Genomic DNA, 15,884 nt, shown 5'->3' with positions numbered 1-15,884 from the left:
AATATTTTATCAAAAGCAGTATTAGCCAATTTTGTCACCCACTTTATTCACCAGATAAATCCCCAAATTACTTTTGACAGTTTTCAAAAATGCATTTTATAGTGAAATGAAGTTGCACTAACAATAAGAATATTCAAAACAAATGTGATGCAGGCATGAAGGAAGGGGAGAAAGTGAACAAGAGCTTGCATTTAAGATTTAGATCAAAGATGAGTAAATGGCAAATGACCAGGTAAATCCTACAAGGAGTCAAAAGCCATCTAAGGCCACTAGAGCCTATACTAATGTCCTCGGAAAGAAAGTTATTAATAATGAAGTAATACTTCTTGCAGTCTGACTTCTCAGTCTACCTGCTGGTTTGTCTCTTCTCCCTGATCTCTTAGCATTGCCCTGAAATTCATTCCTACACCTCTTCTCTTTTCTACTTCCAGCCCTGCAGCTTTAAACATCACTTACATGTCTTTCTCTTCTATATTTATAACTCCAGCTTGGAACTGTCCCTAAAATCCATGTATAATATGGATATTATGTAGTATAATAACTACTCAACAACTCTAGTAGAAATTGAATAGGCATTGGAAACTGAAGATACACCAAATCAAACTTCTGAGTATTGCCCCCTACACCTGCTTCTTTTGCGATCTTTCTCATAATAGGAAATAGAAACTTCACCCAACTATTTATTCAAGTTAAAGTCCCTAGAGTCTTTTTGACATTCCTCACAAACCACAACCAACTTCTCTGAAAATTCTGTCAGCTCTGCTTTCAAAACAAATCCAGAATTGCTCCCCTTTGCCCTTCACTGCTACCATAAATGGTTCAAGCCACCCTCATCTTCCACCTGAATCACTATGGTAGTCTCTTTTTTTTTGGTTTTTTAATGTTTATTTATTTTTGAGAGCGAGAGACAGAGTACAAGTTGGGGAGGGGCAGGAAGAGAGAAAGGGAGACACAGAATCTGAAACAGGCTCCTGGCTCTGAGCTCTCAGCACAGAGCCTGACGCACAGCTCAATCTTGGGAATGGTGAGATCATGACCTAGGCTGAAGTCAGACACTTAACCAACTAGGCCACTCAGGTGCCCCAGTGCAGTAGTCTCTTAAAGGGTATCCCTACTTCTACCTATATTCTTTCTAATCTCTTCGTGACCTAGGAGCCAGAATATTCTGTTGATAATAAAAGTCAGATCTTGTCATTCTTCTCTCATATCCTTCTGAGGGTAAGGTCTCATATCACTTACAATGATAGTCATAGTACTTACTAATGATCTAGAAGCCCTACCAATCTGGCCTCCTTGATTTCTCCGATCTCATCTTGACAGACTCCCTCATTCACTCCACTCCAGCCTCAATGACTTCCTTCCTGTCCCTTAAATATAATAAGCATGTTTCTGCCCCAGGACATTTGTACCTGTTATTCATGTCATCTAGAATGTTTTTCTGAGGATTATGGCTCAATCTCACATGTCTTGAGGGACTAAGTCTTTCTGCCACCTTTTCAGTGAGGTCCTCTCTGACTCCCATAAGTAAAGCTACAAAACCACTACCTGTTGCCACGTCCAAACTTCCTTTTCTATTTTATTTTCTCAACTGCCCTATATCACTGCTATTACCCCAGGGGCTAAAACTGTGCCAAGTACACAGTAAATGCTCGATGAATTCTTTGTTAAATAAAAGAATGTCAAGTTATTTCTGATATAAACACCTAAGAATTAGGATCTTGTTCACCTTCCAAAATTCATCACAATAAAGTTTTCATGTCTTGCATTTTTCACAGCTGCTTTTAAATGACTATTTTATTTCTTCTGCTTATCTGAGGACAGAGATAACACTATAATATAAATGACAGAAAAATCTATCTATAAATTCTCAACATATTTTCTTTGCTCATTTAAAGTTTTAACTAATTGTTATTTATTTTTTGAGCCTTTAGTATTTTCACATGCCAAAGTAATCAGACTTGAAGTGTGCTTCATTTTATTTTCATGTTAAAATGAATTATTCAGCCTGCAGCTCTGTTATATTTAATACTAAGTTTGATGAAAAGAATTGTTTATCTTATATTAAATCTTTGAAGCTTTGCTCTAAGAATTACATCCCTCCTGTGAATTCAAAAGCTAAAACAAAATTTGCTAAATTTTTTTCCTTTTAAAGCAGCCCAATGTGGTTTAGTCTAGTGAACAGAGACTGACAAAGTAATGCAGTTATCTAGAAGGTTGGCAAAGATCTTTTAAAATAATATTTCAGTTTATATAACAGAGACATATATAAAAATCATTTGTATTTAAAACATTTTATAAAACCTTTCCAGCATTTGCCCAGGTAGCCCTCTATAAAATACTCTCTTCCCCTGATGTCTCCATGTCTCTCTGAACATGTCTCTCTGTGCACTGCAGTGTCTACAGTGTCTCTCCTGGTCTCAGGCACCCCCTTGGTCTGCATCTCCAGACCATTTCCATTTACTTGCTCCAGAAGATGTGCATTCTAGAAGGCGCTAAAAGTAATCAATAAACATTCCAGACTCTCCTCTGATATTGAAAATGCTCACACTATCAGAGACTCTTACACTCTAGCAAAATAATATGATTTCAAATGAGGTGCAGGTAATATCAGGGAAAGCAGGACACATCACAAATGGAATGTAACAAGACACAAAATAAGGTAGAATGGTTGTGATATGAAAACAGGTGAAAAGATGAAAAATAACAGATATTAATGAGAATGTAGAGAAAAGGGAACCCTGTACATTGTTGTTGATGGGAATATAAATTAGTGTATCTACTGTGGAAAACAGTGTGGAGGTTCCTCAAAAATTTAAGAATAGAAATACCATATGTTCAAGTAATTTCACTACTGGATATTTACCAAAAGAAGATGAAAACACTAACTAGAAAAGATAGATGCACTCCTATATTTGTGGCAACATTATAGCAGCCAAGATATGGATACTACTCATGTGTCCCTTGACTAATGTGTGGATAAAGAAGATGTGGTATCTCTCTCTCTCTCTATCTCTATCTCTGTCATCTCTATCTCTATCTCTATATCTGTACCTGTAATGAAATATTACGCTTAACCAACTGACCCACCCAGGCACCCCAGCATTTACAAATTTAAACTAATGTACATAGTGGCTTAATAAATGCTGGTTTCATGGTTAGCCCTTACATGTGAAGATTTTCCAGTACTCATGGCTTTGACTCTTCAAATTGATTTCCTAAAAAAAGAAATCCATTCAGGCTTGAGGCTTCAAAAATTATGTGAATTACTCCTAAATTTATATCTCTACTTTAAATATTTCTCTGAACCCAATTTACATATTTTCAATTGTCTGATGGACATTTACACTCTGATATCTGGCCATCTCCTGAAACTCAATAGTTCAAAATTATAGCTCTCTGCTTTTCGCTAAAATCAGCTCTCACTCTTAACTACTTATTTCAAAAAATTGTTGCAACAGCCTCAAGTAACCTCTGGTCAAAACTTCCTTATAATTTACTTTTCATATTTTAACTTATTCCAGTCCTGCTATATATAATCATCAGCAAATCCTTTTAGTTTACTGTTACTTTTATTTTTGCCAAAATCCTATTCTATAGTCTCTATTTATTCACTTATGGACTGACTATTTTGATTGATTGTTACAATATTCCTGTCCTTGTTTTCTACTTCCTTAATCTATTCTACATAAAACATCCTAAAATTCCATTTTTAACATATCAATAAAAAATTTTAACAGAATCTTTGAAAATCTCAAATTCCTTAGCCTAATGCTTAAGGTACTGTACAGTCTAGTTCCACCTGCTTTTATATCCACCCTCCCCAATACAAAACATGTATTATATTCTAGATGGTTCACTCATTGTTTACCAAACACACTCCAGTCATTCTAGGTAACTATATCATCCTTCTTCTTCCTTTCTATTTACCTTCTATATTCAGCACAGCTCAACCTCTCATCCTTTCTGAATCTCCTGGGTCACTTTTGCTCCTGGTGACCCTTCTCTCCTTTCACCTCCCATTACACTTATTGTTTACAACATCCATTTGATATTCACTGCCTTATCTCAGTTCTTGAAACTTTTATCATTTTGGTTTGTCTTGTAGTTTCAGTTGTATTGACAATATACTTATTGGAAGTAACTCTAGGAAATATATTTTGTATACTCTACAATGCCTCACACAATAATATGCCCTTAATACATGTTTGTTAAATAAGTGCATATTCATTTAAGTGTATGCCACTGTGAAAAATAGTCACAATGAAGAGCAGTTTAAGCTAAACTTATAAATGAATAACTTTTCTCTGTGACTTCTGCTATCTTTAAGACTTGATACTAAACTGAGAATAGTCAGGTGACAAATATTTGACCTTAATAGTCTGTCTCACTTAAAAATAAAGTGACTTCAGTATAAAAACAGAGAAACTTAAATACAGAAAACAAATGGACAGTTGCTGGTGGGGTGTTGCATGGGGGTAAGGGCTAAAAGGGTGAGGGACATTAAGGAGGACACTTGTTGAGATGAGCAGTGAGTGTATATGTAAGTGATGAATCACTAAATTCTATTCCTGAAAATAAATAATAAATAAATCTCAATTTTTATAGATTACATGTTCAAATGAGTATATTTTGGATATATGAATTAAATATATTATTAAAAACTTTAAAATTGTAAACATAAAGTAATTTCCTGCTGAGGATTATTTTTCTAAATATTCAACAACTCTGGACACTTACCCATATATCCAGCTGATATAGCCATCAAAGTACAGGTCACCACATGATGCAAATTTTATCTAATCATTCTCTGTTCTTTACTGACAAGCTTGTACTCTAATTGCTATTCTTTATCCAAATCTCCCTCAATTCTACATTCTAACTCAAACAAACAAACAAACAAAACATAAGCCAGGGTCCTGACATTGGTCCTCTTAATCTGATTCCTTCATGGCTTTTCTGAAATCATCTTGAGAGTCACTTTAGCATCATAGTGGCAAAAGACATCTCTCAACCAACAACAAAAATTTGGCATCCATTTATAGACAAAAGCTATGTTTGTGAGAGCTGTACATACACAAAGGGATCCAGGAGGACGCTCACGCACCCATACAACAGACAATAGGCCATCCTCAGTCCCACCTGAGGACCCTGAAGTGCCTCATGAACCGCTTCCAACCCCTCTTGGCCACAGTCAGGGAGCTCCTGGAGACCACGACCTCAGATAATCAGCCACAGATGAAGAAGGTTTGTGCAAGTCCAGGTTTGCAAAGGAGAAGTTTCATCACACTGTTGTATAAAGAAAGATGAGTTTAAACACTTTGAAATAGGCAGTTAGTAAAGACTGGAGGAAGTGACAGCTACTTCAGATTTGAAGATACTGACGCAACTTTCAAGGAATATGAAAAAGCAAAGTAACATGACACTACCAAAGGATCACAATAATCTACTAACCAAACTCAAAGATCTGAAGATTATGTGATTTGTTTGACATAAAGAATTCAATAGATTTTTAAAGGAAACTCATTGAACTACCAAAAACATAGAAAGACAATTCAGTGAAATCAGGAAAATTATATATGAACAAAATGAGTTTATGAGAGATAGAAATGTTCTAAAAAGAAGCAAACATAAATTTTGGAGCTGATGAATATTATAAATGAAAGGAAAACTCCAATGGAGAGCATCACCAACAGAATGGATCAAGCAAAGGAAGAATCTGTGAGATAGAGGACATGAACTTTGAAATTACCCAGTCAGTAAAGAACAAAAAAAGAAAAAGAAAAAAGAAAAGAAAAAGAGTGAAGAAAGCCTATGTGACCTTAGAATACCATAACAGGAACTCTGAAATACTGGAGTTCCAGAAGAAGAAGAAAGGGAGAAGGGACGTAAAGCATATTTAAAGAAATAATGATTGAATACTTTCCAAATCTAAGAGGAGATTTGGATATTTAAGTTCAAACTCTACTTAAAGAGATCCCCTTCAAATTACATTATAATAAAACTATCAAAAATCAAAGACAAAGAGGGAATCTTAAAAGTTAAAAAAAAGCTTTTAACTTACAAGCAAACCTCTACAAGGTTTTCAGCAGTAAAAATCTTATAGGCCAGAGGGGAATGGAAGGATATATTCAAAGTACTGAACTAAAATAAATGCCAGCAAAGAATACTTTACTTGGTAAACCTGTACTTCAGAAATGATGAAGGGATAAAGACTTTTCCAGACAAATAAAAGCTGAAGGGGTTCATTACCACTAGACCTGCCTTACAAGAAATGCTGAAAGGAATTTTTCAAGCTAAAATGAAAAGATATTAATACATAACATAAATACATATGAAAATATATAACCCATGGCAAAAATAAGTTACGATCAGAATATTCTAATAGTGTAACATTTAACTCTAGTGTAAAGGTTAAAGGACAAGAGTATTAAAAATCACTACAGTGACAATAATTTGTTAATAAATAAATAGTATAAAAGGGGTAAATTGTGACTTCAATAACATAAAAATGGGGGGATAAAGGGTAAGGTTTTTGTATGTGATTGAAGTAAATGTATCAGAATATATAGACTAGTATACCTAAGATGTTTTAGGCAAGCCCCATGGTAACCACAAAGCAAAAACCAGCAGTAAATTCACAAAAGATGAAGGGAAGGGGAAACAAAGCATACCACTACATAAAATCATCAGTTCACAAAAGAAGGCAGTGAGAGAGGAAGAAAAGGATGATAGAACTAAAACCCAGCCAGAAAACAATTAATGGCATTAGTTGAATCCTTAGCCATCAATAATTATTCTCCATGTAAAGTTCGAATTCTCCAACCCAAAGGCATGGAGTGGCTGAATGGGTAAAAATGATCAAATAATATGCTGCCTATAAGACACTCATTTCCTCTTATTTTTGCCTCTATTATAGCCTTACTGATTTTCTGTATATGAGTTCTATGAATCGTTAAGAGAGGGGTGTTAAAATCTTTTAACAATAATTGTGCATCAATATAACGTTACATGAACATTTAAGATTATTGTGTCTTCTTGATTAATTGACCCCTTTATCATTATGAAATAAACTTCTTTATTCGTGGTAGTATTTTTTGTTGTCAAATATACTTTGTCAAAAATTTATATAAACTTTCCAGTTTTCTTTGGATTAAGGTTAGCATGGTATATCTTTTCCATCCTTTTACCTTTAACTTTTCATCTCTTTACATTTAAAGTTTACTGTATATTTGCTATTAATAGATGATATACACAGAAATGATAGATGATAGATAGATAGATAGATAGATAGATAGATAGATACATAGATACATAGATACATAGATAGATATAGAGATACATAGATGATAGATAGATGATAGATAGATAGATAGATAGATAGATAGATAGATGATAGATAGATTATAGACATATGATAGATGACCCTACTGTAGGTTGTAGCTAGCAATCTCTAGCTCATAGATATATTGAACCCATAATCACATATGCCTTTTTAAAAGTTTTCCCAAATGCTATTTCTAAGCCAAGTGTTTCATGTCCTGGATTTGCAGAATGACTTTTTCAGACCCAAAAGGAGAATTTGGCATTGAGGCTATTTGTTTCTAACCTTGTTATATATAGTTCATCATTCCAGCTCTTCACAGCTCATTCTTGATTATATAATCAAACATAGCGCCCCAAACACTCAGATTATTGACAGCCGTCCATCATATATCAATAGCTTTATTTAAGTCATCACAGAGCTGTTTAGCAGGACAAAATTAAGGCACATATTTGAGGTATATGGATAGAAAACTCTTATACTTTCCCTCTGACTTACTAGTTTCTGGGTTTTCTGCAAAAATCTTCCTATGCTATCAAGTACAATATCATAAATCTAATCTTCCAGCATTTCATCTGTTCTTCATAATCCCTTAATAAATATTTACAAATGCAGTCTCTCTCTTATTTGTACAGTTTTCTCAGCATTGGGGGATAGATGTTAAGGGTTAGAGGATTTGAAATCACTTAGTGTAGTTCAGTGCAATTGCAAAAAAAAAAAAGAGGAAGAAGAACTTTAATTACCACTTAACTCATAAACAATTCTTCAGCACTTTTTTTAATAGATTGTTAAAAATAAATGAGGTTTAAAGCCTTACTTCTTATATGTTATTACGATTGAAAAATGGAAAACTTCCCAAACTTCACAAGACAATTCAGTAGCAAAGTCTGGATCTCTAATTAAAACTCTGGATTTTTAAAAGCAATTAAATTCCTATGTACTGAGTCAGAAAAGTATTTCTATCAACGAGACAGTGACTTCTGTCTAGTTATTAACTGCATCAAGTTGAGAATGAAAAATTTTTAGTATGTATGTAATAAGATAGTCATGCCCGTGAGTTTATCATTTCTTTGAAAGTAGAAACTGTTTCACTTTTCTGTGAACTCTCAAAGACTATCCAAACTGTTAGACACATGGTAGTTTGATTTTTGAATTGATTGTTTAAAAAAAATTACTGAAAATCACCTATTAGTGACAAGAATTCTATTAAAACCTTAATTGGTGTGAAAGGAAGCAGAAGACTGTCCTAATTTAATTCATGAGGATCTGAAATCACCCCCCACACACAGAATAACCAACACACAGGAAGATTGGAAAGATCATTTCACTATTTCTTTAACTGAAGCACCGAGAAAACCATATAGTACAAACACTTTTATTGAACATTGTCATTTTATAAAAAGACCCTCTTCATGGTAGCTAGCCTAGGTTTCAGAATTACAATCTGGCAGGCGCACTGAAGAGGAAAATGCTTTTTTATTATGTTATTTTGTTTCTGGCATAGACCTCAGGTTTTGATAGTCATATCATATTTTAATCATCGTCAGTTGATTTCTACCAAAGCCTATATTATCATATGATGGGAAACATTTAAGTAAAAAAAATTTTAATGGAAAATTCTCATAAATTATTCATCAAAAAGATAAGAACCTATTAAATACAATTAAGCTTTGAATTAATCTACAGAAGTTATTTTTAAACCATCTATGTTCATCACATTTCTGATAAAACTTGATGTAGAAGAGCTCTTAACTGGAATCTCTAGTTTCCTTTGCATTCTTTGTAGAGACTCAGTATAGGGTAGTGGTTAAGAGCATAGGTTTTAATAAAACCTTTTCAACAAAATAAAGACAATCATACTGGCTCGAGGTGTTTTAAGAGAGTGCTTTAAATAAAGTAAATACTTATTATGTGATAGCTATTATGATTATTATTATTATTACTATATATGAAAAATAAGTATCTTGCTCATACACTTATATGAAAATACTAAAGGTTGCTGTCATACCTGGCACTGTGAAATGGTTTTATACTTTATCAGTGGTTTATATTGTGTTTTCTTTTTATACCAACATGCTACTGCCTACATTTTTTTCTGACTTTTAATAAATTAAACATTTTTCAATATAGTTTTATTCGTTAACCATAGAACAACAGAAACTACCATTGAAAACCATTATTTGTTTATTTTTTCATAGAGAAAACACAAGCTGGGGAGGGGCAGAAGAAGAGACAGAATCTTAAGCAGGCTCCACTCCCAGCACTGAGCCTGTCAGGGCCCAACCTGAGGCTGGATCTCATGACCCTGAGATCATGACCTGAGCCCAAATCAAGAGTCAGATGCTCAACTGAATGAGCCACTTAAGTGCCCTACATTGAAAGCCATTTTGTTTTTAAGTTTATTTACTCTGAAGGAGAGAGAGTAAGGTAGAGGCAGAGAGAGGAGAGAGAGAATCCCAAGCCGGTTCCGTGCTGTGATCGAAGAGCCAGACATGGGGCTCAGACTCACAAACTGTGAGATCATAACCCAGCCAAAATCAAAATGCTTATCTGAATGAGCCACACAGGTGTCCCTGAAAGCCATTTAAAATGCTGTGTGTAGAGTGCGCCTGGGTGGCTCAGTCAGTTGAGCATCCGACTTCAGCTCAGGTCATGATCTTACATTTCACAAGTTCCAGCCCTACCTCCTACTCTGTGCTGACAGCTCAGAGCTTGGAGTCTGCTAGTGATTCTGTCTCCGCCTCTCTCTGCCCCTCCCCTGCTTGCACTCTGTCTTTCTCTGTCACTGTCTCTGTCTCTGTCTCTCTCTCTCTCAAAAATTTAAAAAAAAAAACATTAAAAAACTTTTTAAAATATATACTTCATCCATTCAGTCATTTGATAACTATTTATTTAGTATTCCCTATATGCCAAGCACTGTGTTAGGGAAAGGATTTCTAGGAATACTGTGAAAGAAATGCATAACTATGAAAGGGAAGAAAAGAATAATATAAAAGGAAGCCAAGTCTCAAGGGAGGATTTTACATTTTTCATTGGAGATTCAGAGACATATTAAAAGATCAGGATGAAGGAACTGAGGGTAGGGTTATGGTAGTAGAATGACCAGTGGAGCAAAGCCCAAGGAAATGCAGAAGTGTGAAACTTCAAGACATGGGCTTTCCTTTTGAACAATTTCTAATCTCATAAGGTAGATAACATACATAAAACTTTAAAAAATATTTTAAAAAAGATTTTAACAAAATCTAGGATCCATAAAATTCAGAGTTAGGATGAGTAATAAAAATGAATTTTAGATGACTTCATATCATCTTCAAGCATAGTAACCATATTAGCCAGATTTCTAGGAGAAAGTGGTAACGTTGCCCGACTTCAATCCACTGGGAATAAGAAAATCCTCTGGGTGATACAAGGAAACTTGTCATTGCTTAGACTGAGCATCAGACTAAAGACTCTGCATCTCCAAGATTTATGACTCCTCAGGTTAAAGGGTTAAGTCTTTGTGAAGGTCTAAAATGCAACCAAAGTAAAAATCCTAGGTTAAGACGTTTAGACAAGTACAGGTTATTTAATCACTTTAAAAAAATTTTTTTAATGTTTTATTTATTTTCAAAAGAGAGAGAGAGATGGTGTGAGCAAGGGAGGGTCAGAGAGAGAGAGGGAGAAACAGAATCCCAAGCAGCCTCCAGGCTCTGAGCTAGCTGTCAGCACAGCCGGACGTGGGGCTCAAACCCAGAAACTGTGAGATCATGACCTGAGCCGAAGCCACTCAACCGACTGAGCCACCCAGTCGCCCCATAATCACTTTTAAAGTTAAATATAATTCACATAAACATCAGGGCAAAGGGTGAAATGAGAAGTACTGATAAGAAGACAACTAGAATTTTTTAAATAAATTAGCTGTGATGTTTAAGGATCAAGATATAGTGCAAATAAGGAAGAAAAAAATAATAACATTGATAAGACAGCTGCTTTGGAAAACAAAACAAAAATGAAAAGAATCTCTGAAAGTCCTGAGAAATCTGTTAAGGACAGACTAGGCCCACTGCTGTTCAGATCTAATGTACCTCTGATTTTAAATTGAAACCTGTGCTGTTCTATTATCCTAAAATCTTCAGGATATTCAAGGACCTTGTCAAGGACATTAACTTGGAAACAGAAACCCAAACCTTTAGTTGCGAAATGCTTGGTGAAACTTGGTATGAAAATATCTGTCCCTGTGATAGGGAATTTATTCTCCAGGCAGTGGGGAAATTCTTGAATGTCCAGAGAAGGAAAGTGACATGATCAAAGCGGCTTTACAGGAAGGTTAAATACAACATTGATACATGGAATGAATGAGGGAAAGAAGTGGAAAGACTAGGCCATAAAAAGTCATTAAAATCTAGTTACGTAAGTGAGGAAATAAAGATCTGTGGTGGTGGATGTACTTAGGCAAACAGAGGATATTGATCTCGGTACAGACTTGGATTTGGAAATCGGTGACAAGGGAGACACTAGTGAAAAGAAATGGTATGATTTTAATACAAGTTTAACAACTTGGAACATGCTGTTTGGGAGTGGTAAGGAGGGATAGATGATAGATTTTGGTTAGATTTTATATAAGTGTGCCAAGAAGATATCCAGATGGAAATACTCACAGGTCACTAGGCTGGGGTTCTAAGGATGAACTAGAGATTCTTTATTTGGGAGTCATCTAAATGGTTCTTAGGTAGGATTAATTTGGTCCCCCGATGATATTTAGCAGTGTGTGAAGACATTGCTGGTTATCACAACCGGGAGGGTGGTGCTGTTGGAATCTGGGGGGAGAGGTCAGTGATGCTGTTAAAATATCTGCAACGCACAGAACAACCTCCTGCAACGAAGGATTATGTGGCCCAAATGTCAACAGTGCCCCGGTTAAGAACTCTGCTCATAAATGTCGTAGTACATTAGGGATATCCCGTCCAATCAGTGCATATGGTATATTTATGTCTAATTTAAGTTCACTTTACAGAAAATAAAAATAGTACCAAACATTTATCAGGCCTTACTTTATTTCAGTCACTGTCCTCACATAATATGGTTTATTTTCTCTTTTAAATGCTGTAGGACATATATCACCTCAATCCTCCTTTAACAGGTTAGGACACAGATCCACTGAAAAGTTCGGATGCCTGCCAAAAGCCACAAGGCTGGCAAATTTGGATGCCCAGATTGCAGTAAAAAATCCATTTTCAGAACCATGATTCTAGCCACTCAGCTGGAGCAAACAGTGATTACAGGTACAGCATCCTCCAATGCCATGGCAGACGAGAGAATTACAGAGCAAAACATTACTCTCCCTTCATCCCTCTTACCAAACCAAACCATACCAGATCAAAGTAAAAGCATCCTCTCAAATAGTACTAGCAATGCTTTTCTGCATCACTGAAGATCTCATTATCCCATTGAAAGATTGCAGAGATTTTTCCTGGAGGAGGTTTTCAATGGAGTAAGGAAACCTTGAGCTCTATCTAAAGCAGCAATTTTGAGAATGTAGCATTTTGACATTTGGTGTAGCCAGATGTATTATATCTACCTTGTGAGCTGTAATAAAGAACAAAATTTTCCTAATGCAATTTTCACCCTGTAAATTAACTGAGTAAAAATTAGTACTATAATTATATGTACCGTATTTTCTTACTTTCCACTATGCTTTTTTGAGTGCCAAAGAAAGATATACAATTATAGTCAACCAAATAAGTACTTAATGTCTCAGATTTGACTTTTAAATGATCCTCTTTAAATATAAATTATACAAACATTTCTCAAACTAGGTATTTGAAGTTTTAGTATGATTTATTCTCCATTTGGTCAAGATGACTTCATTTCTTTGAAGTGTAGTGGTTTCCAAATTTTTGAAACAATGGACTTCTTCCTCAAATGACTATTAAGAAATAAAAAATATCCATAATAAATTTAAAAAAAAGGTGGAAAAGAAGGAGAGGAGAAGTTCCGCAGCCAGAACAGGGAGCCTGGGGAGGGAGGAGGTTACAAGGTCATTAAGGACAAACTGGGAACAGGGGTCCAAAGATCTAGCCATTTGACAACGTTAATCTACTCACCAGGCAGTATTGTAGGCAACTCTGGAGGCTCCATAGAACACAGTTTGAGGGGTGCCTGGGCAGCTCAGTCAGTCCTGATTATGGCGTAGGTCATGATCTCACAGTTGGCGAGTTCTAGCCCGGCACTGGGCTCTGCACAGAGGGTGCGGAGCCTACTTGGGATTCTGTCTCCCTCTCTCTCTGTCCCTCCCCAGCTCATTCTCTATCTCTCTCTCTGGAAATAATAAAAAAAAGTAATAAAAATGAAAAAATAAAGAATACAGTTTGAAAGGAGATATCCAATATACTTTAGGGTATTTAGATAATTATCGTAACTAACTTAAAATCTTATAAGTATATTAAAGTTGCAGGTCAAACAGATATATTAATTGAATTCTGTTTTAAAGCATTTAAAAATGAGGTATTACCTAATGTGCGTATACGTGTCACTAAATGATATTTTAGTTTATATGTTAAACTTGCATTTTTAAATTTTCAAGTGGTGGACAGTATCCTGAGGCATTTAATTCCTATCTCTGTCTGTGGCTTATATTTATCTCTTGATAAATATAATATTGCAGTTTCTGTCAAAACTGCAAATTTATTTTTTACCATAAAAACCTAAAGTAAATTATATTTAATAAGCTTTTAAATACAGCTCTCTGACACAACACTTAATTTAAGATGGATGATTTTACTCTTTTACACTCTGCTTTGGGAATATTTTTGAGCAATGATGTATTTCTTTTGATTGTTCTCTTATTTTCTGGTAAACAGTACTGTAATAAATTTTGATCCTGCCTTTGGTCTCGATATTTAGTAGCTCTGTATTTGTTTTCTTTGATAGCAACATGCATTAATATTTATAACCATTTTCCTTTGCAGCATCTCCCAGATGGCTCTGCGCCCAGTGCACATGTTGAATTTTATCTTTTACCATATCCCAGTGAAGTTCGTAGGAGGAAAACAAAATCTGTTCCAAAATGTACCGACCCCACTTATAATGAAATTGTAAGTATGATTCATCTCTTGTCCGGTCGCTTTGTATTTTTCTTACCATTTTTCAGTTTAACAACCAAATATGGAAAATGTGCAGTAATTGGCAGCGTTATTCCATAAAGGGAAGACAATTCACAAAATAGCCACTGTGTGCTGATCACTGCTCTCGATGCTATGGGAACTGGAAAATACAGATTCTGCTTTCAAAGCCAATTTTCAAATTGTGGCAAGCCTCCAGCAGGAGCGCACAATGGCATTTGTTTTGCCTAACATTATCCCTGACTTCATCTTATTTTCTCTAGCCTTATTTTCCCTCACCTGGTTTTCCTTACCTAATAACTTTATCACAGCCTATCCTGTGTATAACAATAAACTTCATAAAATCTCTTTTGAAAAACTGAAAAACAATAAACAAGTACCAAACACCAATTAAATTAATTTATATTATATGTAGCTCTCTAATTCATGTGTGTTGCACAGTTTGGATATCGAAACTCTTACTTCTTTCTGAGGCAAACCCTACATTTATTCTCTTGTTTCCATCCCTTCTCTTCTCCTCTGTACCTCGCTCTGATGTTAATTTGTTTGCCTTTCTTAAGGCTATGGTTAGGTCAGAAATCTTAAAAAAACAAAACTCCTGAGCCCAGCCTTTCTAAAGCACCCACATTGTCTTTCCCTCCCTGTCGCCTCCAAACTTCTGCAAAAGTAACTCCCATTTCCTGCTCTCACTTCATCACTTCCTTTTCATCCTTTAATCCTTTGCAGTGTGGTTTTTTAACTTAAAGGATGCTGCTTTTATAAAGAGAGACATCAGTAGACTCCTAATCGCACAATCTAATGAACCCTGAGGCTCTACTTTCCTCAACAGTTACAGTTACACTGCCAACTGCGCTCTCTTTTTGACACTTCCCTTTTGCTTGAGTCTTACCTCTTCTGAACTCCCTTCCATCCTCTCTAACCACTCATTTAATTTTGTTAATTGCCATTCCTCCTCTGAAAAATATTGTTTGCTGGCGTTCCATCCTCTATCCTCATTTCCTCTTGATATATACGGTCTCAAAATTATCTTATATGCCTAAAAATTTTCATTTAACACCTCTGTGTAAGTTGCATCTAAATTTATTCCTCAAGCCCTGGCTTGTCTTAAGCTTTTGACCTTCTGTACTTCTGCCTGATTCCTGAAGCGCCCCATTCGAATGTCTCATAGGCACTTTGTTTTTAAAATAGTTTATTGTCAAGTTGGTTTCCATACAACACCCAGTGCTCTTCCCCATAAGTGCCCTCCTCCATCACCACCACCTCTTTTCCCCCCTCCCCCTTCCCCTTCAACCCTCAGTTCATTCTCAGTATTCAATAGTCTCTCAAGTTTTGCATCCCTCTCTCTCCCCAACTCTCTTTCCCTCTTCCCCTCCCCCTGGTCCTCCATTAGGTTTCTCCTGTTTTCCTGTTAGACCTATGAGTGCAAACATATGGTATCTGTCCTTCTCTGCCTGACTTATTTC

At 35.5% G+C, this 15,884-nt stretch overlaps 1 protein-coding gene and 1 long non-coding RNA gene across 3 annotated transcripts in view; one reads left to right on the top strand and one right to left on the bottom strand.

The window, feature by feature from the left end:
* LOC115305504 overlaps nucleotides 1-13,507 on the bottom strand; it is a 36,760-nt gene extending 23,253 nt beyond the window's left edge. The window contains exons 1-2 of the long non-coding RNA XR_003914814.1: nucleotides 13,405-13,507; nucleotides 11,959-12,117 (exon numbers count right to left, since the gene is read on the bottom strand). This is a non-coding gene — a long non-coding RNA (uncharacterized LOC115305504). The remainder of the gene's footprint in view (nucleotides 1-11,958; nucleotides 12,118-13,404) is intronic.
* PIK3C2G (phosphatidylinositol-4-phosphate 3-kinase catalytic subunit type 2 gamma) overlaps nucleotides 1-15,884 on the top strand; it is a 326,439-nt gene that overhangs the window by 302,218 nt on the left and 8,337 nt on the right. For both annotated transcript variants that reach the window (XM_029955770.1, XM_029955769.1), the window contains one exon: nucleotides 14,269-14,394. In XM_029955770.1, coding sequence (XP_029811630.1) covers nucleotides 14,269-14,394 — 126 coding nt within the window. The remainder of the gene's footprint in view (nucleotides 1-14,268; nucleotides 14,395-15,884) is intronic.

Source organism: Suricata suricatta, chromosome 10 (genome assembly GCF_006229205.1).
Source record: "Suricata suricatta isolate VVHF042 chromosome 10, meerkat_22Aug2017_6uvM2_HiC, whole genome shotgun sequence".
Taxonomy (NCBI): Eukaryota; Metazoa; Chordata; class Mammalia; order Carnivora; family Herpestidae; genus Suricata; species Suricata suricatta.
This window is presented reverse-complemented; position numbering and strand designations above follow the sequence as displayed.